Genomic DNA, 22,146 nt, shown 5'->3' with positions numbered 1-22,146 from the left:
AATGTTCAGAGATGCTTTGCACCTCCATATTATAATATTAGCACAGTAGTGTAAAATCTAGATGAGTGGCTTTCTCATTATGATATTCATTTTGATGTAATTGATGTAGTAGTTTGATATAAAGATAATGTTTCAGCAACAGTAACAGTACAGTACAGTGCCATTACCTAGAAAAACAACCTTCTGTAATGAAGAGACTTGGGGTTGAAGGATTCATATGGAAAGAGGTTGTTTTTTAAAATGAGCAAAAAAATCCCTCCAGCCTTTTATGGCACCTGTTGCCAGCAGCCAGAGGTTTTTCTGAGGAGGTAAGTGATAGTCTCCCATTTTGCAAAGGAGGAAGCTGGGTCGCAGATGAGGTGGCCTTCCAAAGCACATGCAACAGCAACTGGAAGAGGCTGAGCAGGTCCTGGGCTCTGGCCTCCTCTGTCACCAGGCTTTTGTGAACGCCTGAAACACAGAGAGAGCAATGGTGATGATTTTGAATTATGTTACAGATTTTTGCAGTAATGCTTGTCGGCATCTGGGTCTTGGAAGGGAAGATCTCATCTATCATTTTTACTGTGGTACCTTCTGTGCTATGACAGCACCTGGAAGCTCGTACCAAGGCATATTGTCTCCCTGCTCTAGGATGGCATATTTTGCCTTGAGAAGGTAGCTCCTGTCCCAAATGAGCGTGCTGAGATTTTAGGGATGATTGGGAGGTGAGGTTGGATAATATGGGACCTTAGACTTGCAGAAAGAGGCAGACCTGGGATCGGTTTCGCATGTGAAGCTAAGTGTGAATAGGAGGATATGACAGAGCACGGTAGTGTGACGGCAGTCTTGCATAATTCACCTAAGTTGTCCTGAATAAGGGGAATAATTCTTCATGTCTCTGATTTTGGTGTTTGAATAAAGTGGGTCACATCTGATTTTGTCAGGAGAAAGGTATGACATGAGAAGAGTTTTCAGTTGCTGGCAGCTAACTTAAAAGGCCCCCTCTTATTCCACCCATATACTCACAGAAATTTGAGGGGAGATTAGTCTAAATTTTGAAAAGAAACAATTTTGAATCATGCCTTTGCAAAAGCTAATGAATAATTAAGTAAAAGACTTTCCCTTTCATAATGAAAAATCATTGAACTGAAAGGGTACAGTGAAATCAGCAATTTTTGAAAAAGAAAAGGTTTTATTCTGCTTTAAGTACAAATTGCAGAACGAACTTGATTGTGGAAGTGCTTACCAGTGACCCATGATTAAAAATAAAAGGAATACCGGAGAGTCAGGAGGGATGCTGAAAGGTAAGAGACTTAAATGAAGATTTTGGGTTGCAAGTACTCTTAAGATGGCCACATTGCGGCATGGAAATGATTTGATAACCCTTTACTCCTTTTAAAATATGGATATCCTGAGCCATGAATGGATTCCTGTATGTGCTAATACAGGGGACAGCAAAACGGGACCCCAGTTCTGGTTTGAATCGTGGGGTACTACTGACATGTCTCGGTGAAAGAAGAGCTAGCGGAAACGATATTTTTCTTTTTATTTATGGCTGCATCTTGAAAAACGAACATCACTCTTCTCAAGTCTCTGTTGCTTTGAAAGACATCTCTCATTTGAATCCCCAAATAGCTTAGTCATACTTAATATTGATGCCTGCTGGCCTTATTCGGTTAGATTAAATAGCTTTCAAATAGCCCTTGACATAGAGCTCTTTAATCTGAAGGAGTGACTCCAAGAACTCTCTCGAAATAACTTGCTGTACAGCATGTGGGTCTTGGAAAGAAAGCTCTTTTCTGTTACATGGCCTGAGCTGACCAAAATTGCAAATTGGCATACATACAGCTTTGATGGAGGGCTAGTCTACATCAAGAGTAATATAATTTAAGCAACTAATAGGCACTGGGAACTGCAGAAATGGGACTGTGGCCATATTCAGTATTAACTACATTCTGCGTTGCAAACCACCAGCCAGCACTCAGGTGAGGGCGAGGGAAACGTGCTGCATCCCACTCCACAACTCTGACTGCAAACTTATTTCTCTTTTGCTTTCATTTTGTGAGTTTAAATCTGGTAGCTCTAAGATGGACAGACTTCCTACTGATACTTAAATGTAAAAGAAAAACCAAGCTATTTTATTAAAAGGAAATGTGAAACAGATCACTTTCCCTGATTTCTAGTTTTCGTTAGATTCCTTTTACATTGTTTGTTCCTCTCCATTTTCCGTAGTTGCTATCTTGGAAGGGCTCTGGCTGAGTAATTATTAAATTGGATTTCTGCCTTGCTTGGTTGGAACATAAATCTCTCAATGCAAGGATTGCCCCGGCTGCTTACTTTAAAACTTGCCAAATGGAGTAGCTAGCAGCCAGCCTTATGTAACCTTCGCTGGAATACGGCTCATTGGCCATTCCAGTATAACTTGAATCAAAAGCAAGTAAAAGAAGAGAGAAAGTACAGTCAGTGAAGATGTCAAAAAGAAGCTTATGCAATCAATCAAGAGGCGGGAGTCTGCCATCTCAGCTGACATATCCAACAGCTTAACACATGAAACGGTACAGCTTATTTCCTGGCACGGCTCTTCCTTGGGGATTCTTAAAAACACTTTACATTTTCAAAGTGGATTTCTCAAAGCTAACTGTTATCTTACTGGCACACATGAAAAAAAAAACTTGAATAAAAATTGTTTTTATTCTAAAGCACCCTCTGTCAGCTTGCACCACTGAAATGGAAAAGCAAATTCTGCGTTAATCAGGGACATTAACTGTCCCTGAATATGTATAGCTTCCTAGCAAAGTGTGATACTTAAGTAGTGCAATAGGCTCCCTGTGACAGTGTTCACTGATGGATACATTCCTGTGATTCTTCATCGGGGTAAAGAAACGCAACGCTCATTTCTGAAGAGTTTTGGGAAATATTGCTGGTCTTACTAAAAGGTTGCCTAAGACACCCTGGTATTTCAGACAGCAATTAGAGGAATGTAAATGAGCAACGGTGAAAAAGATGAAGAGAGATATTTGTAAGACACAAATAAAAGCCAGGTGTTTAATGCTCTTTGCTTGCTAGCAATCATTGTATGCTGGATCCCTGTTATTTTGAAAATCCTCCCTCAGTGACTAAAGTAAAACCTGTAAGCCTGGAAGTTTGAATGCAACGCTTTGTTTAAAAAATGAAAAAAAAAGTCAAAAGTCAATATAAATATTCATTCTAAGTAAGAAGGAAAAAAAGAAAGTCTGGAACATGAGATTTTCTTTTGTGCTAAGTGTATGCTGTTGAAAAAAACACACATTGTGCTAGTGTGAGAACCAGGAAGTGAGAATGACCAAAGTGACCAACTTAATGTAATGCATCAAGCTGAAGTATGGTAGAAAATGTAAATGCCACAACTGAGTGTCAAGAAACATGAATGTAAAAGGGTTTCCAAGATGCTGAGTGTTCAGACTTGCATTTCTGTCATTTCTTTTGAGCATGACTATGCTACAAGACGTTGTTGCAACACAGCTGTGAAAAGCTGAGAACTGATAAGGTGCTGACACTGATATTGTGGTCACAAGGAGTATATTCTTAGCAACATCAAAAAATACTTGTAATTCAGCCCAAAGTCTTGCAGGGCTTAACTGCATACATTTTTGATGCAAAACAGGACTTGTATACATTGACCTGAGTACAAAATTTTTGGCTTGGAAAGAAACTTTGCACACAAGACTGGAAGGCAACAGTTTCAAGGAGAAAATGCAATGGCTCTTCAGGAAGGCAGTACAGAATAACCCCGTAAGTGCTGCTGCGGTGGTGTGTAGCTTGTGCATTGGTCACTAGCAGAAGGTTAAATTTCACTGGAGAAGCACGATACGTAATGTTATCCTACATACATAAGCACATTCTGCTTTCTAATACAGTTGTAAGCCTGCAGGTATCTTCAGAACAGCATTCCAATGACTAATTTACCTTTCCTTAGAAGTCCCGTATTAACTGCACGATGAAATTGGCTTAATTCCATGATTATTGCATATGCCTTCATTTCTTAGGAGCGTCCTTCTGGTGTTCAAGGCCCAGGTTATACAGAAGGAGGCACATCAGCAGCACCTCGAGCAGTTGCACACTCTGTGATGCAGATTTGGGAGAACTTTGGGTGTTTTTTAAAATCAACCAACTTCTTCCAACATCTAAACCTAAAGTTGTGGTGTCTACTAGCATATCAAGTGGATCTGCAGTTGTTTCCTTTTGAAGAAAATGGAGGAAAGCTAGTGCTGCAGCTTCATATAGAGCTGCTACAGACAAAAGCTGACAAGGAATGCGTTAGCTAGATGCTAAACCTTAAAATACTTTAATGGTTAGGTAATGGAATAAAGGAGTCTACAATAAATAATGCATTTAAATTGCTAATTTAATCTTTAGTTTTGCTGAGTAAACTAGATATTGTGTATTTTGGAAGGAAGCTTTTGCAATGTTCTTGTGAATACCACGGCACTCATCGCCTAGGAGGATGCTGGGTTAGGTAGATGGCCAAGCTTATCTGGTTTCCCTGTTTTTCCTCCTCTCTGTGGTGCAGTTGTGGAGTCATGTGCTGCAGTCAGAAATGTTGTGCTGCTGACAGTGTAGCTGGTATTTAAAAAAGCAAAGCAAAGTCAAGAATCAAATTTGGTTCCTAATTATAAACATGATTGTCAGTGGTTGTAGAGAGTGTCATGCAAACATAAGAAAGAAAATACATAGTCCAAGGATTGTCTGATCTATCATAAGCCTTAATGTGCTAAGAGGCCCATTCCTAGCTACAGGGTGTTTGCCTACAACTTGGGCCTATGGCCAGCACATTTTCAAATTGGCAGCACTGTGAGCAGCCTGGAGACGGGAAAGAAAAATCCCAAAGAACCTAGTAATCGCAATGGAGAATCCATTTTCAAAGTAAAATTGATAGTTCTCATGTTTCAAAATTAATGTATCCATTTCTCATAATGTACTGTAATTTATATTTTAAGTACTGCCTCAAGTTTGATAGAAACTTAGTTTGACAAGTTAAACTAAGTTTTTTAAAAATATGGAATATTAAAGGAATATAATATCAATGTAGCGCTCTATAAATAATAGTCTCCAATGACTTTCTTAATTAAATAGTTTAATGCCTTTTTTTTAAACACGAGCATGGCTCTTTGTGCCATTCTTGAGGAAATGGCAGATAAGTTTGCTATGTATACAAATAGTAGCTGAGAATCTTTGCTATTGAAGAAAATGTGTAAATGTGGATTGTATGACAATTTCTGCTTTTCTAGAAAGCATGGGCTGGAAATCTGTACATGTGCTTCCTACTGTATATTTAGTTAAGGCTGTAAGTTCCTTGTTTGGCATGAGGTTAGAGAAATACAGGCGATCAGTGTTATGCTGGAAAAAATTCAGTAGAGTCCCTCCAGGACTGCTGTGCCAGACTGACACACATCTTCTCTTCACCAGGATTGAAGTCCAGAGGAGGGTGGTTTCTTCCTTGCTTAATAGCATCTGGCTTTTAAAGTTTCTAAAAGTGTCTCTTTTGGAGGCACCCAAAAAGACAAGCATGCAAGACAAGCATGGCAAAATATTCCTGGTCTGGGGATGCATAGTAGAGATAATGAAGGTGGGACAAAATTTGAATCAAATGAGAATTTGAATGCAATTGTCCAGATGTCTAGGCTTTTATTACCTTGCATGTTTTTTTTAGTTAGACTTGTTGATAGTGTATTAAGCATTTGAGGGTGGCAAAAAATGGCTTGCTGTAACTGAATTAATCTCTCCAATGAGCACAGTATTTGGAACTAAACAGTTTGAAAGATGTGGGTACTAAGCACTGTGGAGATTTGCATCATTTCTGATTTAGGAACTTAAGTTACAGATTAGAAAGCTGTGGCTAATGAAAAATAATAATTAAACCACTTACTGGGGAGTCATGCACAAAATCCAAAGAGATGTTACAACTCAAAATGCATAAGGAGGAGGCACATGCTTGCATTTTTCGTGTATTCTTTCAGGTTATTTTTGAAGCCTGCACACTATTTCTACAGGAGGTCTTCTTGAAAATTAATCTCAGTCTCTGCAAAACAGGTGTTAGCAGCAGCATTCCCCCTTCCAGCGCGGGCATAACAAGAGCACGATTAAGATCTCAGTCCAGGGCAGGCTGACTTTTGGCTGCAAGTGTGTACCTGCATGAGCATGTCTGCAAGCTGGTTTTATTGTTTGACAAAAGAATATATGCACTTAAGCTGAACATGGGAGACATGCTTTGAACATGAGCTGGTGCACTGAATGAGGCAGATGAGGCAACTAAAAATTTATGGCAGCATTTTTGTTTTACGCAATCAGAGCATCAAATGAACTGAACACAAGGCTGAGCAACACACACACTACACTGTTAAAATGAGCTATTTCATGCTTCCTGTGCATTGCTCAGTTTTTAATAGGACTGGTGTTTCTGTGTAAACAGTGCGAAAGAGCCTTGGAGGAGCTGCCAGGGCTGAAACTGGAGGCACTGGCAAGTGGATCTATGCTGCTGGGCAGGGCAGTGAGGGGTGGCTGAAAAAACAGATGAGGAAACCTGTGTGGCAAAACTGGTGTGGATCTGATTTAAAACCAGCCACAGGAAAGTATCAAATAACGAGAACACTAAAATGGATCCGCTATAGACAATCCCCTAAGAAGAGCAGGGGCAATATCATTTCTATCTCTATTAGCTGGTCTAACAGCAGAGGTTGTCACTGTAGATGTTACCTACCAAGCATTGCCTAGCCTGTGGTGCGTTGGGAGCTCACGCAGAGCAGTGCAATTGTCCCACGTGGCTTGGGGGCTCAGGAAGGTGAGACAATATTGGGTCATGGTTTTGGTCATGTTTTCTAGATTGTTTTGCAGCCCTAGAAACTAGAAGTGGAGCAGCTTAAAGAAATAAAGTATACGGCGTTGTGGAGCGCGCTCCTGCAGAGCGGCTGTGCGACATGCCGCACGTGACGTGCAGGTCAGCATTTCACACAAGTGGTTTCAGTGCAGGGTGATGTGTATTGAGACTGCATCCGGTAGTGTCTTGAGCCGTGGCTGTGCCGGACAACATGAGATGCATTTATTTCTACAGAATCTCCTCTGCTAAAGTAGTTCTGGTGTCTGACCAGAACCAGTAATCTTCAGTGAGCATCTGTCTTCGTGGTCTTCAGCTATATGGTCCTCCAAGTGAGAAGGACTCAAGTTCAAAGTCTTCAACAGTTACTTTTAATATAACCCACAAAATAGTCATCACTTTTATAAATTTTATAAATAAATTTTATAAATTTTATAAATAAATTTTATTTTTATTCTGACATTCTGCCTGTCAGATTAGCTTTTTTTTCCATGCAAAGTGATGAATTACACATGCAAAGTACTTTTGGTTTCAGTTTGATGCTAATATGACTCGATAATTTTGGCAAAACCTTTGCCTCCAGTGAATCTGCTGATCTTCATTCCTGCTCTCTTCTTGGAAGAATAGGTTCCTAACTGATGAATTAATATATGTCTCAGAGCTCAAGTATTTCACATGAATCTTAGTATAATAGCTCAGGTACAACTTTTTAATTTGCTCTCAAAATAATTGTCACATGATTATTTTTCTGCTAATTCACTATATATCTTATTACTAGCTACACTTCTGAAATGAATCAGTTACTTATGTACTAGTTACTAGTTCCCATACACAATTTTAGATCAGGCTGCAATGTGCTTAAATTACTCTTTCTTTATGGTCTTAAAATGCTGCAGTGAGAATCTGTTATCAATTGTCAGAATTTAGATATAGTAATGACAACTGGCCTTTATTAAAAAACAACAATTCTCATGTTTTGGTGTGGTGATGTGTCCCCAGAAATTTTAAAATGACATAAAGTAAAAATTAAAGTTACTCTCTTGTTTTTAGAAATTTATGAAAAATATATTCTACTTCGAACCAGAAAAAATCTGCCTGAGAATTAAACCCTTAGACTTGGCCATATTACTTCCTAGAATTCCCGATTGGCTTGCATATTAAAAGAAAAACAGGACAGTAACAAAATTGGTATTAGCTTCTTTTAAAGATGGAAGTTAGAAAATGAGGTGAGCAAGATTTCTGTGTCTGAAGCCTTCACTCTTCTTTAACTCTATACTGCTTTACCAGATCTTGAGATGCACGGGTTTTTGGAGGAAGAAAAGGAGGTACAGTAGTTACAGGTCTGTACATACATGGAGGAAAGGAGACAAAAATTGTCCATGGTCTCTAAGGCGAGTGGAGCAAACTGACCCTGGGCACCCAGAGTGCTGCGCTGAGAACTTGCCAGCTCATTGCCCTGTGTCTCGCAGCGATGAACATGCTGCATTGCTCAGTTGTGAGGACTCAACTTCAATGATCAGGGCCTGTGGAGACCACAGCCATGTTTTGCTGTCTGTCCCTGGTGGACTAATACCTTGTTATATTCAGATGGAGGTAACTGTGATAAGAATGCTGTGTGTTCGTGGTGCTGCAGATGTGGAATTGCTGGAGCTGCCTGGAGCCTGGGGGCCCAGCTGTGCAATGTCACAGAGCCATGCCATCAGCAGGGAGGGGGTGTCGGGCTGGCACCCCTGCTACCTCCCTCGCACCAGCACCACTGCTTACCCGGCTCTTGGTGAGATAGTAGGAGGCTCTGTGTGTGTGTGTGTGTAAGGGGAAGCATGAAACTGTACTGTATTTTGAGAAGTAAGAAGTTACTTTTTGCCAGCTACAGTAGAATTAGGCATCCATATTCTGGTGAGCAGACTTCACTTGAAATAAAATGATGCTCAGCACTTTTTGTTCTCCGTGGAAGCTAATGGGTGCTAAGTGTTTCAGAAAATTGGGTTTGCAAATCCGTTGTTTTCTTAATTCTTATATACATTCCCTTTTGCAAATCCGTTGTTTTCTTAATTCTTATATACATTCCCTTATGCTAAGCTTCCATGACTTTTTGAAAACAGAGGTGTAAGTGAATCAATGAAGTAAGGAGATGCAATGGTTTGTTCAGTATGAGTTTGTTTATTTCGAGCGGTGTGGGTGAGGCAGCTTCTGGCATCAGCATTTCCTTTGGTTTGGAGTGTGTCAATCTTGCCTTGGGAGGGATGCACGGTTTACAACGCTTATCTGCGGGGGACGTGAGATAACTTATGCTAGGAACCCGCTTGTGCAATGGCAACTTTGGTCTGACCATACTGCCTGTGCCCACCTCACGCTGAAGGCAGTGGGACTTCAGAAGATACCTAGTGTCTTCCTCAACTGGGATTTCTGGGGGTGCGGTGAACTCCCCCCACTTCACACAAAGCTGAACAAGAGCTTGGAAAGTTTGGCTTTGGCAATCAGAGTGCTGTTAATTTACAGGTTAGCATCCATGTTTTGGTCCTTGCCTAATGCTCTATAGCAAGGGTGAGGGTAATAGCAAGTCCTAGTGTGGCCATTCTTGTGGTCATTTGACCCTTTCCTGGGATGCGGAAGTTTTTGCTAAATGAAACTTTTAGTAAGTGGTATGCACGTAAGAAATCTAATTGAGCAGACAAATCATTCCTGACAGAAGAGAGAGATATTAAGAGGCTAATTCTAAGGACTTTTTCATTATAGAGCACAATTTGAAATATAAAACTTGGAAATAATTTATTCTTTCCCCAAAGCAGGCAAATTGATGCTGCCTGTGTTCCAGGGTCTCATCTCCATCATATCAGCTCAGTTTTCAAGCATAAAAGCTGAAATGTTGTGTGAGTTCTTTTTCCTGCTATATTATGGCTAATGAACATGCTAATCAGTTTTTGACACTGTTATCCCAGTAAATCCAGGTTATCAATTTTCAAAGTGCTTAACATGCTGCAAGCCTTCTGTGAAAGTGATATTTTGTAATACAAGTATAGTCACATTATTTCTTCTGTCCAAGAAGAAAGGTACTCGTGGAAGCTTCCAGTTTGGCTTTCTGGAAGAGAATGGAAACTTTGGGATGAGCATATTGATCATGAGCTCTTAAAAACTGAAAAAAACCTTTGTTCCTGTTGTAGAAATCCTTCATAGCAGTCTCTGGATCTGCTTCTCTTTTTGTGAGAGCACTACAGTTGAATAGTACTGAACAGGCTGAGAAGCAGATGAAGCCTCATGTCACTTTGAAGTCTTATGCTGAAGCACTGCTTTGCAAACTGGTCTATCAAAGTTCCTCCAAAATAATTGATACATTGCATCTCCATATATCAAAACTGCATCTAGACTCTCATGTTTCTCCCTGCTTCTGCCTCATAGTGGAGAGGTACAGCCATTGAATGCTGTGCCAATTCACATAAATGGCACTCAGCACCAAAATTTCAAGAATCCTGTTTTGGGGAGGGCTTGTTACAAAGTGCTTTAAAGCACTCAGTTGGTAATGGCTAGAGCTATTTCAAAACCAATGTATGGCAATGGTAGTGCAAACAACTTGAGGGCATACTAGCTTTTAGCTCATAACAGTAAATAGTTGTAGGCAATTTATTTTCAAGGTCTGTCAAACACAGGGGTGGGTGCAGAGGATGAGCGAGAGAGCCGGAGCTGGGCCAGGCATCTTGCGGTAGGAGACAACGCGTCTCCTTTTTGTCGGATTTAGGGTTAGTCTTTGGGGCGGGGGGCAAAAAGGACCAAACTCTTGCAAACTGCTATTATGTGGGTTAGTGACACAGGGCATATTAAACACCCTATGAAAATTTACCTTAAGGATTTAAAGCAGTTTGCTCTGTATTTCACTTGTGAGGAACTTGCGAGACACTTGTTCAACTTATTCCTCAATGACCTGGATGAAGGCACAGAGTGCACCCTCAGCACATTTGCTGACGATACAAAACTGGGAGGAGTGGCTGATACGCCAGAGGGCTGTGCTGCCATTCAGAGAGACTGGGACAGGCTGGAGAGGTGGGCAGAGAGGAACCTCATGAAGTTCAACAAAGGCAAGTGCAGGGTCCTGCACCTGGGGAGGAATAACCCCATGCACCAGTACAGGTTGGGGGTTGACCTGCTGGAAAGCAGCTCTGCAGAGAAGGACCTGGGAGTGCTGGTGGACACCAAGTTAAGCATGAGGCAGCAATGTGCCCTTGTGGCCAAGAAGGCCAATGGTCTCCTGGGGTGCATCAGGAAGAGTGTTGCCAGCAGGTCGAGGGAGGTGATTCTCCCCCTCTACTCAGCCCTGGTGAGGCCCCATCTGGAGTACTGCGTCCAGTTCTGGGCTCCCCAGTACAAGAGGGATGTGGCACTACTGGAGCAAGTCCAGCGAAGGGCTACAAAGATGATTAGGGGACTGGAGCATCTCTCTTATGAGGAAAGGCTGAGAGAGCTTGGCCTGTTTAGCTTGGAGAAGAGAAGGCTGAGAGGAGATCTTATCAACGTGTACAAGTATCTGAAGGGAGGGTGTCGAGAGGATGGGGCCAGACTCTTTTCAGTGGTGCCCAGCCACAGGACGCGAGGCAACGGGCACAAACTGAAACACAGACACTTCCATCTGAACATGAGGAAAAACTTTTTCACTGTGAGGGTGACAGAGCACTGGACCAGGTTGCCCCGAGAGGTGGTGGAGTCTCCTTCTCTGGAGATATTCAAAACGCGCCTGGATGCAATCCTGTGCAATGTGCTCTAGGTGACCCTGCTTGAGCAGGGGAGTTGGACTAGATGGTCTCCAGAGGTCCCTTCCAACCTCAGCGATTCTGTGATTCTGTGACACTTCACTAAGACTTTTCTGCAGGGAGTTCTTTCTTTAAATAAAATAGCACTGTGACAGTTTTCTTTCTCTCTCTCTCTCTTTTTTTTTCTTTTGCTCTTTCTCTGTCTTTCTTTTTCTTTCCCCCTCTCTCTTTTCTCTTTAGCTTTCTCTTTCTCTTTCTTTTTCTTTCTCTCTCCATGAAATCTTGAAATCTCTGATTTCATGGACCCAACACTCTGCTTAGACAACTAAGTGACCTGATTTTCAGCAATGCTGTTATTTGGATCAAGGGATTAAAATTGTCACTGGACACTTAAAATAGGGCAATATTTCCTTGGTAAAAACTTCAGAAAGGGCACTGTAATCCAGTCTACACATGGCACCAGACAGGATTATCCCTGCAGAAATTTCCAACACTTCAAAATACTTGTTCAGGTCTGTGCAGCTGCTGGGGGCTTTCTGGCTGCTGCGCCTCGAGGCTTTCTGCATGGGGCAGTCCAGAGCTCGCCTTCAGCCGTAGTTAAGGTGGGAGAGGGACTAAACCAGCATCTCCTTCAGGCAGGGGAGCACACGGGGGCTGTTTCTGGAGAACATGACACAGGAGACCAGATACATTATTGGGGGTGCTGGGGGAGGAGAAGGAGTCTTGGGAATTCAGGTATGGGGGAAAAAGGCACATGAGACCTTTGTTACCTGCAGGGCTGGGCGATAACCCTGCTGATTGCTGGGATTTTGCATGACAGCCTGACATAGCTGTTACGATGATGCTCGAGCAGGCTTTAAACAGGGAGATTTAGGGCTCCCTGGCACAAGCCAGGGAAGGAGTGATTCTATTCAGTTTTAAAGTGGTTGAGACTATGCTGAAAAGTGGTAGCCTGTTTTTAACCATAAATATCTACTACTAGAATAATGGTCTCTGAAGCTCTTCCCCACCTTCTGCTCCAGTGTCTCGGGCCAGCTGGCCGTAATGTAAATTGAGGCACAGGCATTTCACAGCATACCTCTGAGCAAAGGCAGTGCGTGTCTCTTTTCATAGTTTTGGAGCGCATTTCTCAAATGCATGCTTCTCTGCTTAGTAAAGGTCCTTTGGCACTTCAACTCTGTAGCTAATGTTATCCAGAATGAAATGCTTTTTGTGGAAGAAAATATAAATTGTGGGGAGTTACTATACATGAAACAGAAAAACTTTGAAAAATGCAGAAGACAGAACAAATGAAATTAGGCTCACAGTATCTGGGCTTTGCCAGGAAACAAATATAGGCTTAATCAGGGATTGCAGATTGGGATATGCACATGACTTCAGTATGAATCTCCGATCCTGTTGACTTGCGAAAGCCCTTTCAAACTTGTTGGTTGTAACTGTATGCAAACAGTAAGCTGGAGCAACACTTAGGGAGAATCAAGGAGTCCATAAACTTGTCAGACAACAACCTAATGATGACAACCTGCCTCTGAATGACTAAACAGCTGATATCACTGCTGAGAAGGTAGAGATTAGATTTCTCAACCATGTCTCTGTTGGAAGTTAATCCCTTTTATTGCTGTCCCCTTAAAATCTCCAAGAGAACAAAGTAGTGTTTTAGTAGCATGAGGTTGCCATTTTGCAGGGCTCTGTGCTAACCCTTCAATGATATTTGGTAATGCTTCTTCTGCTTGAGGCCTGGAATCAGAAAGGTCCCTGCTGACCATAATTTCCCATTTTTGCCCAAGACTTGTGGAATTCTGCGGCTGGGCTGTGTGTGTGCCTCGTTGCTGCGGTAGCGGAAAATCTAGTGAGAGGCAGCTAGTTGTTAGTGGTATTTAAAATTATGTAATATTCAGTCTGGTATGAGCTGTCCTATGAATTTTAGTAGCCTGTACTCACAATTTTGGCAAGTGTGTGTGAAAAAGATAGGCCCTCCAGACATATCTAGCTTTGCAAAGTGGAAAATGGTTGAGCTCTGCATAGAGAAGGTCTTAAATCAAATGTTTGCTTGACAGTGCTTCCAAATAGTTGCCTTCTCCACTATTTTCAAATAGCATGAGCCTGGGCATTTCTTTTATTAACCTTTGATTGAGTATGAATATTTGTTTTAATAGCACGAGTGTATTTTTCAGACAATGATAGGGATATTCAAGTTCATTAATGAACTTGAACACAATTTATCTCTGTCTCCTCCTGTTCTAATAGCTAAAGTTTGCTCTGAAGTACTGTGAAAGCTTTTGCATATTCTTACCTAAGACTCTTGCATGAAGGGAGTATATAAATACTGATATTGTTACATGTGTGAGGTCTTATTTATTCTCAATGTCGAGATTTTTGCAGGTGACTAGGGATGCTGGAAGTCCCAGCTCGGGACATCTTTAAAAGTGTAGGGTGACCTGAGCTGTGGAAAGCTCAACTTCTTTTAAATAACTGTACCCGATCTCTTGTCACACCTGAAAATCTTAAGCAGAGGATGCAAAGCATGCACCCCTCTTTTGCTCAAAGTTCTTGGTAAGGTCTTAGCCATGGAGGAGCTATAAATGCCTGAGCTGTTCATGTTTAAAATTTGGCTTTTAGACAGATGGTGCCTATTTCATTGCTGCCTTTGTGGAGCACTTCTCTGGAAGGGTAATACTGGCTTGCTCTTATGTGAGGACAGGTGACAGTCTGGGAAATACTGCTCGCTTTTGTTTTTCCAAACCTTAATAAAAAGTTTGTTTGTAGCCTTTGCCAGGGTAATAGTGGTCTTTCAGTTAACCAGGGTTGGATGTCAAGATTGTGAGTCAAATTCTGTATCTGCCTAAACTGAATATAAATACTGCTTTTTTTCTCCTTGCACCCTTTATGCCCCTTTCTCAGGATACAAGAGGTTACAATATGTACTAGCCCCCCAGCATCTTGTCTCTCTCTCCTCCCTGCTTAGAAGTAACTAGGGCTAAAGGGATTCAGAAGAAGACTGTTCCTGTCCCAGTGGAGTGATGTAAGGGGGTGTGGCAAAAGAGGGTTTGGTGGCTGCAGTGGTTCAGGGCTGAGTAGGATGTGAGCTCCAGGGCAGTGGCACGCAGCGGGGTCAGGGTGTTGGGCTGCTAACCTCTGCCCAGACGTCTGCTCTGACCAGACCAGGTTGTTGCCGTCTGCTTTTCAGGAGCCAGCATGACAATTTTTCTTGCGCCTCAGCTGCTCTGATTTTGGTTTTCGCAGTGATATCAGCTGCGGCTTTGGGTAACCACCTCTTGCTCTTTTCCGTTACAGAGCTCCAACATGGGAGGCAAACTGAGCAAGAAGAAGAAGGGGTACAGCGTGAATGATGAAAAAGCTAAAGACAAAGACAAGAAGGCTGAAGGAACAGCTGCTGAGGAAGAGGAGACTCCAAAGGAGGCTGAGGCTGTGCAGCCAACCACGGAGACTACAGAAGTGAAGGAGAACAAGGAGGAGAAGGATGAAAAAGATTCTCAGGTTGCTGCCAACAAGACAGAAGAAAAAGAAGGGGAGAAGGAGAAAGCAGTGACCCAGGAAGAAGCCCAGAAACCTGAACTAGAGAAGTCAGAGGCTGTCGTTGATGCAAAAGTGGAGCCACAGAAGAACAACGAGCCGGTGCCCAAGCAAGAGGAGCAGCCTTCGGCCGCTGCTCCTGCTGCCGGCAGTGAAGCACCTAAACCTTCTGAGCCTAGCAACGATGCAAAGGTTTCCCAGCCTTCAGAAGCCACAGCTACTAGTAAAGCAGATGACAAGAGCAAAGAGGAAGGGGAAGCCAAAAAGACTGAGGCTCCCGCAACACCTGCAGCCCAAGAAACTGAAAGCGAAGTGGCCCCAGCTTCAGACTCAAAACCTAGCAGCAGCGAGGCTGCCCCTTCTTCCAAGGAGATGGCAGCAGCGTTGGAAGCACCTAGTGCCACTGCTAAGGCCTCAGACCCTGCAGCCCCCCCAGAGGAAGCGAAACCTTCTGAAGCTCCAGCGGCTAATTCGGATCAAACCATAGCAGTGCAAGATTAAATTGGACAGCCTGTTGAAACAACCACTTAAAACAACCTGTGTCTTTTTTTTATTTTTTCAGCTATACTAACTCGTTTCAGATCTGAAATAACAATATGTATTGCCCAGAGGAAAAAAAAGGAGAAAAAAAAAAGAGATGAAAAGGATGTCCCATCAAGTTGGGAGGGAGGGAGGGGGGAGAATCCAAATAGTATTTTTGTGGGGAAATATCTAATATACTTTCTGCCAACTTGACACAAGTCCTGGATTAAAAAAAAAAAAAAGGAAAATAAATGGATGTCTGAAAGTACAGCACATCTTTTGTATCTGAACTGCTGTAAATGCACTCCACCAATGTATCAAAATCTTCTTTTTGTTCTGTAATGGGGTTTGGGAGTGATGCGTTTGATTCTGCCCACTGGGTTTGTGCCAAGGCAATCAGATCTTTATGAAAGCAGTATTTTCTGTGTTTTTTTTTTTATTTACAGCCTTTCTTATTTTGATATTTTTTTTATGCAGTGGATGAATGCCAACTTTCAGACAAAACCCACTTAGCTGTCCACATATTTCTCAATGCCAATCCTCCAATTCTTCCTCTCCAAATATTTTTTGGGAGTAAAAAGCATTCTCATCCTACTTAGCCTACCTAGATTTCTCATGACGAGTTAATGCATGTCCGTGGTTGGGTGCACCTGTAGTTCTGTTTATTGGTCAGTGGAAATGAAAAAGTCTGCGTTCATTGCAGTTCCAGTTTCTCTTCCATTCTGTGTCACAGACACCAACACACACTCATTGGAAAACAAAATGAAAAAACAAAATGTACAATGGATGCATTGAATTATATGTAATTGTATAAATGGTGCAACAGTAATAAAAGTTAAATAATTTAAAAAATATAAAAGTGTAAAGACTGATTAAATCTTCACTTTTGCTTCTTGGGAACTTGCCAGAGGAAATCCTTACATTCAGAGGAGAAGTGTTACACCTGGGGCTGCTTACTCACCTATTTAAAGCAAAGTAGGGGTAAAGAAAGTAGCATCAACCTCATGATCCTACAAACTTGCTGCTCTAAACTCCTATTTCAGCAGGCACAAGCCTTCCCAGGTGAGGCTGAAAATGGTGAATGACCAGCACATCTCATATGTGTTTAGCTCAAGCAAAGTAAAAATGGCTTATACCTGCTTTAAGCTGTGGAAAAAAAATGTTCTCTTGCCATTTTAAAGAGCCAGAGGTGTGCTGACTGGGTTTTAACCGGGAGTAAAACAGCAGATTTGATAAACCAATCTCATAATGAGGCAACTAAATTTAACCCAAGTCCTATTAAAATATTCCTAGCACTGATACACTTGTTCTTTTTCCCAATGCCATTGTGCAGGAGATAAAATGATGCTGCCACCATAGGCCAATTCTGTTCATTTAAAATACAGTTACTGTTGTGTAGCTGAACACTTTAGCCTAGTGTAGGCAACATTTTTCAATAGTTTTGCCTGTCGGCTGCTTTTTTATTCAGCACAACTCCTAGATACTTGCAGCTTCTCTTGAGTGATGTCCTTGCTGGATATAGACCAAGATTTCACTGCACAACCCTGAATTCACAAAACCAACTAAAGCAGTGTATTTAGTTGGTCCATCAGTAAGCTGCTTTAGGCTGAGCAATGGTAAATAAGAGAAGTGCGGCTTGTACACGTGCCAAAAACATGAGAGGACTTGCATTTACTAAATGAGGGAAATGTTATTTTGAAACGATAGAAAATATTTCACACATTCTCTCTCCATGCAATAAGGGTGATTCTATGTACTTCCATAATGGTTATCCTTTTTTTATTCAGAAATACGGGCTTCATGTACTGTGCTGGGGAGACTAATGCGTCTCGGTACCCCCCTGGAAAGCTTACTGGAGCAGGCAGGAATAGTTCTGTTGGTTTGGGGTCAGGCCAAACACTTGCATGAATCTTGGACCAGCACCAAGCTTTTGTGTCCTTAATTTTGCACATGCTGTATCCAAATAAAGGGAATTCTTTCCTGCAAACACGTATCAGCTCAGCACTCTGGCTTAGAAAGAAGTTTTTCAAATGAAATAACTGAAGCACTGCAAGGGGCCAGGCAGATAACATGTTCACACTAGTTTAGCAAGCTTTGTACATATACGGCTGTCATGATCTACAGCATCCTTGCGCAGCCAAGTCTGCGGCTTTCCTGCAAATTTATTAGAACCATATGCCATCATTTTCCAATGTAGATGTGTCTTGGAGATGGAGCACTTCAGTCCACAACTCCCACATGAACCTTCATGAGGCCAGTCCAGGATTGAGAGAGGAGGAGTGCAAAGATCCTACATTACTTCTGCCTCAATGCAGTAAAGAATCAGCCTGAAAGTTATGGGACTAAATCTCTTCCCTGCCTTTGGGCTGGAAGTGGCTGCTGATGGAGAGCAGGTACATAACTCGTTTACTGTGCTGGTATGCAAATATGCCTACTAACAGATATCACATCGGGGCTGAGATCACAGCCACTCGCTTCCAATATAACGTTCAAAATAATGCTTGATCTCTATTACTAGTTTGATGATCAACACCTGCCTTGCTTTCCCCTGAGCTCCCTACAGTTGGCACACATAGGACAGGCAAGAAGATCTCGACTGCATTCTTCCTTCAGTTCTTCTTCGAGGCAGTTAAAAACACTGTGCTCCACAGCTGTATCCAAACCCAGCAGTTCCTGCAGCAGTTGAGTGTGAATGCTAAAATGTGTGCTGCAGCCTTCACAACCCCTTTGTTGATGGTAGTTTCTTCCTGATTGTGTTGATAGTGCAAGATAACGTCATGCCCCACGTGACTAGAAAATGCTAGCATGTGAACAAAGAAATGTGTGCTTGTGTTTGAGAAGCTGAGAGGAAGTACAATGGCGAACTGACACATTTTAATAAAAGTAAGTGCTGAATCCTCTCCAAAACTAAAAAGGAAAGTTGCAGTGTCATGTTTTTAGTTCTCTTATTCATACAGAGACTTGCAACATTGGTCTTGTCACAGTAGTTAAAAGTTTTAGTGTCAGACTGCTGGTGTTAAGGCATTCTGACTTAGACCATTGCTCCGTAGTGCTACTATTCTATACCTCTACACACAAAGAAAGAAACCACCTCCATTTAAAGAATTTATGGTCTAAGTATATATGGTGGAAAGAACAGAAAGGCAAGTATATCACTTGCCTGAAGTGGCATAAGAACAGAGGTCATAGCCCTGCTTTTCTTCACCTCAGTCCGGTACTTCACCTGCAAAATCCTCTTTTTCCAACTTATAATCACTCCTTAAAAACAGTAAAGGTGTGTTAAGGGTACAGAGCTAACAGGCATGTTAAAGCTTTAAATGTAAACATGTTGCAGATAATCTCGAAGGACCCAGCCCTTTCGTGATAGTGTGTCAGAGAAATAAAGAGCGAAATTCAAGCCTGGGAAAGAGCCTTTTCTGTTGTTTAAAGCCCCTGCAGAACTGTCTGTAAGGTCTCCCTCGTTTTACCTTCGAGACTGTCAGGAATCTGCTGCTGTCCCTTTGATGACAGCAAGGCCAGTGCCATTGGCTTTGCTGACAGAAATGTTGCTGCTTTTAACTATACAGCAGCTTAACCTTTATTTATTTATTTATTACTATACTTGAAATGTACCAGCTGATGTTTTGATGTTTGGAGATGGAAAAACAGCTAGGCTTTGTTAAAATATTCCTAATGAAATAGCTTTCTAGGATCAGTGCTTATAACTTGCCCTGAAGCTGGTTTCTGGACATTGACTTATATATCCATATGGCATAGACTCTTCCATGAAACGTGAGTAAAATGGAACATTACAAGATGCATTGGTGTCTTATGTGATAGTAATTCTAGCTGTGGGAATATGTGAGTGCCAGGATCTGAACAATCAGTGACTTCCAAATTTCTGCTGGCACTTCCTTTGTTCCAATGCTTAACTGCAACGTGTGCCTGTTCTTCAGCTCACTTTATTGTGGCAACTCGAGCTCTGGCTTGATTCTAACGTGCTGCATTGCAATTGAAGCAGTGGGTGAATTAAGCTCCCAGGCTTGCTTCAGGACCTCTTTATCACTAGATTGCATTTCCATGAACATATTCTCAGTTAGCATAACCAGATAGAGTGTCAAACAAACATCTCAGAATTGTTTCCAGTGCCCCAGAAAGCATTTTCTCACAGTACATTTCTGCAGTATCTTTACTGTTACATTTTGCATTGCAAAAGTGTCTTATTGCACTGAATTCATGGTCTTCAAGGCTTTTTTTTCAAAGATTTTTAATGCTAATCTCTTGCTCTTTTTTCTTTGTGTCACATATTTTCTTCTGTATCAAATTCTTCCTTTGTCTCTGCATTTATCCTGAGTCTCATTTAGTTGACTTTCTGCCTCTCATTTAATTTTTTTACATCCGGTTCATTTCATGCAATATGAACACATGTCAGCTGTTAGGCAGGCAGATTCAGAAATCCTCCAGTCATGGGAAAAACAGTGTAAGGAACAGAAGCATACATGTCCTTTCCTTCACTGCTGTGACAGAGAACCTTCTCCAGGAGAAGCTCCAGAACAGCTTTGTTTGCTGCCTTTATCACGACTGTCTCAGTCAGTTAAGCAGGAGGGGATTTGGGGGGGATGTGGACGTTTCAAAATACGGACGCATAAATTGGGACACAGGGCTTGTGACACAATATTTTTGTTTCCTGCAGACAATACTACTGTGTGTTAACTGTCCACCTTAAAATTACTCAGTCCCTCCAACTTCCTGTTGTCGGGATGCTTACCTGTCTTCCAGTGTATTTACTTGTGTGGGCAGTAAATATTAATTCCAGCACATACTTTCATGGTTGTCTAAAATTATTCCCTCCATCCTTAGCTTGTCTTCCCTCTCCAATATAAGTCTTACTTCTCTGATAGTCTCTTGATGAAACCAAAGGTTGCCTGAGCTTCTTGATGTTTTATTCAAAGGCTACAGAGCTCCCCTGAGAAGCTAGCCTACTAGAGATACCTTGTACTGCAGGAAACCAACTCTTGGGCTTTTATTCTATCTTTTATTCCAGTGGCTCCCATTTTCAGTACTCCCTTTCCCCCATCCTCATTTTGTTTCTACCAGCTTTAGATTTATTATATGTTAATGAGAATAGTGCGCTGTAATGGCGGGCTGTACTGATGATCCATCAATAACTTTTTTTCCAGCTTTTAATTTTTTGTAGAGTTCTAGCATTACTTATAGAGTTCTGGATTGGGACCATAAAATCTTATATGCTTACCAAGTAGAATATCAATTGACCTGGTGGAAGGCGAAATTGAAAAATAGTAATATTGTTGGGAATAGGTGCAAGGCTGAAAGAGCAAACTCTCTGTTCTGTGGCAGCCCAAGATTCTGAAATGGCACAATGTAAGCTAAAACACCCTATGGAGACTTAAAAAGATATCACGTGTCTGTGTGCATGTGGTTTAAGCTCTGCTGCTCTATCCAATTATCTGAACTTTCTCAGCTACACTTCTTTTTTTTTTTTTTTTTGAAGTCAAAGGAAGCACTCCCAAGCTAGCATTTTTTTTTCAAAAGGCAAATGACACTAGCTCATAATTGGCACAATGCAAAGGAACACTTTCAGGCCCATTAAACCTTGAATAACCTTTCCCAGTAGAAGAAATTCTAAAACTATTTTGGAATCTCTCATTTAAAAGAAAGGGTTTCCTGATGATTGTTTTTTCAAGGACTTATTCCTAAAAGCAAATTTTTATAGTTTAACTTTTGATGATAAGCTAAATGGACAATCTGGTGGAGCTTGGTCACATCTTTATCTCAGGCTAAGAAGGAAAGCAAATCTGGAACATGGGAGTCCAGTCCATCAGATAGCAAAATCAATAAAGGTCCATTGAACTGTATGAAATTCCTTTTATTTGCAGTTATTTCATATAGATCTGAAAAAAAAAAAGATTAGCAAGAGAATGTTGCATTGTAATAGGTAGCATTGATTGACTGGATATGAAAGAATTAAGCTGTTAACCTTAATGATAACCTAATGACACACAGATTTGGATTTGAATTGTAGCAGTTTATGAATACTAATTAGGAACCTAATGTAAGTACTGAAATAGTAGATTTGAAGGATTTATTTAAAACTTTAGGTAGTCATTTTTTATGAATGTTTCACAGTGGTTCTGTGAAACAAGTGGGACAACATAAGGCTCAGTATATTTCTGTATATGCACATAAAAAAAGGAACAGAGAAAAAAATTAATGAATTTAACACCTTTATAATAGGTGTTAAGTCGAAGCTGGTGCATCATGCTGAGTGATGGTGCTGCACTTTATCTTTGGCTTGAATCATCTGACAGACTTTACGACCTGAAATATGTTCTGTGCTACCTTGACCAGATCACTGGCTGCATCTGGGCTAGTTACCTCTGGCTTTGGTGTGTCTATACCACTGGCAGTAACTGTGGAAAGCTCCCAGGAGGTTTTCATGTGCCCTCCATCTCACACAGTCCCCCTGTGCTGACAGAGTAAAGGCAACTGAAATACTCTACTGTGCTGAGCTTAAGAACGTTT

At 41.4% G+C, this 22,146-nt stretch overlaps 1 protein-coding gene across 1 annotated transcript in view; it reads left to right on the top strand.

The window, feature by feature from the left end:
- Positions 1-16,483, top strand: part of BASP1 (brain abundant membrane attached signal protein 1) — a 53,084-nt gene extending 36,601 nt beyond the window's left edge. Inside the window, exon 2 of the mRNA XM_013952850.2 lies at positions 14,863-16,483. Coding sequence (XP_013808304.1) covers positions 14,872-15,603 — 732 coding nt within the window. The 5' untranslated portion in view covers positions 14,863-14,871 and the 3' untranslated portion in view covers positions 15,604-16,483. The remainder of the gene's footprint in view (positions 1-14,862) is intronic.
- Positions 16,484-22,146: the final 5,663 nt, after the last annotated feature.

Source organism: Apteryx mantelli, chromosome 2 (genome assembly GCF_036417845.1).
Source record: "Apteryx mantelli isolate bAptMan1 chromosome 2, bAptMan1.hap1, whole genome shotgun sequence".
NCBI lineage: Eukaryota > Metazoa > Chordata > Aves > Apterygiformes > Apterygidae > Apteryx > Apteryx mantelli.
This window is presented reverse-complemented; position numbering and strand designations above follow the sequence as displayed.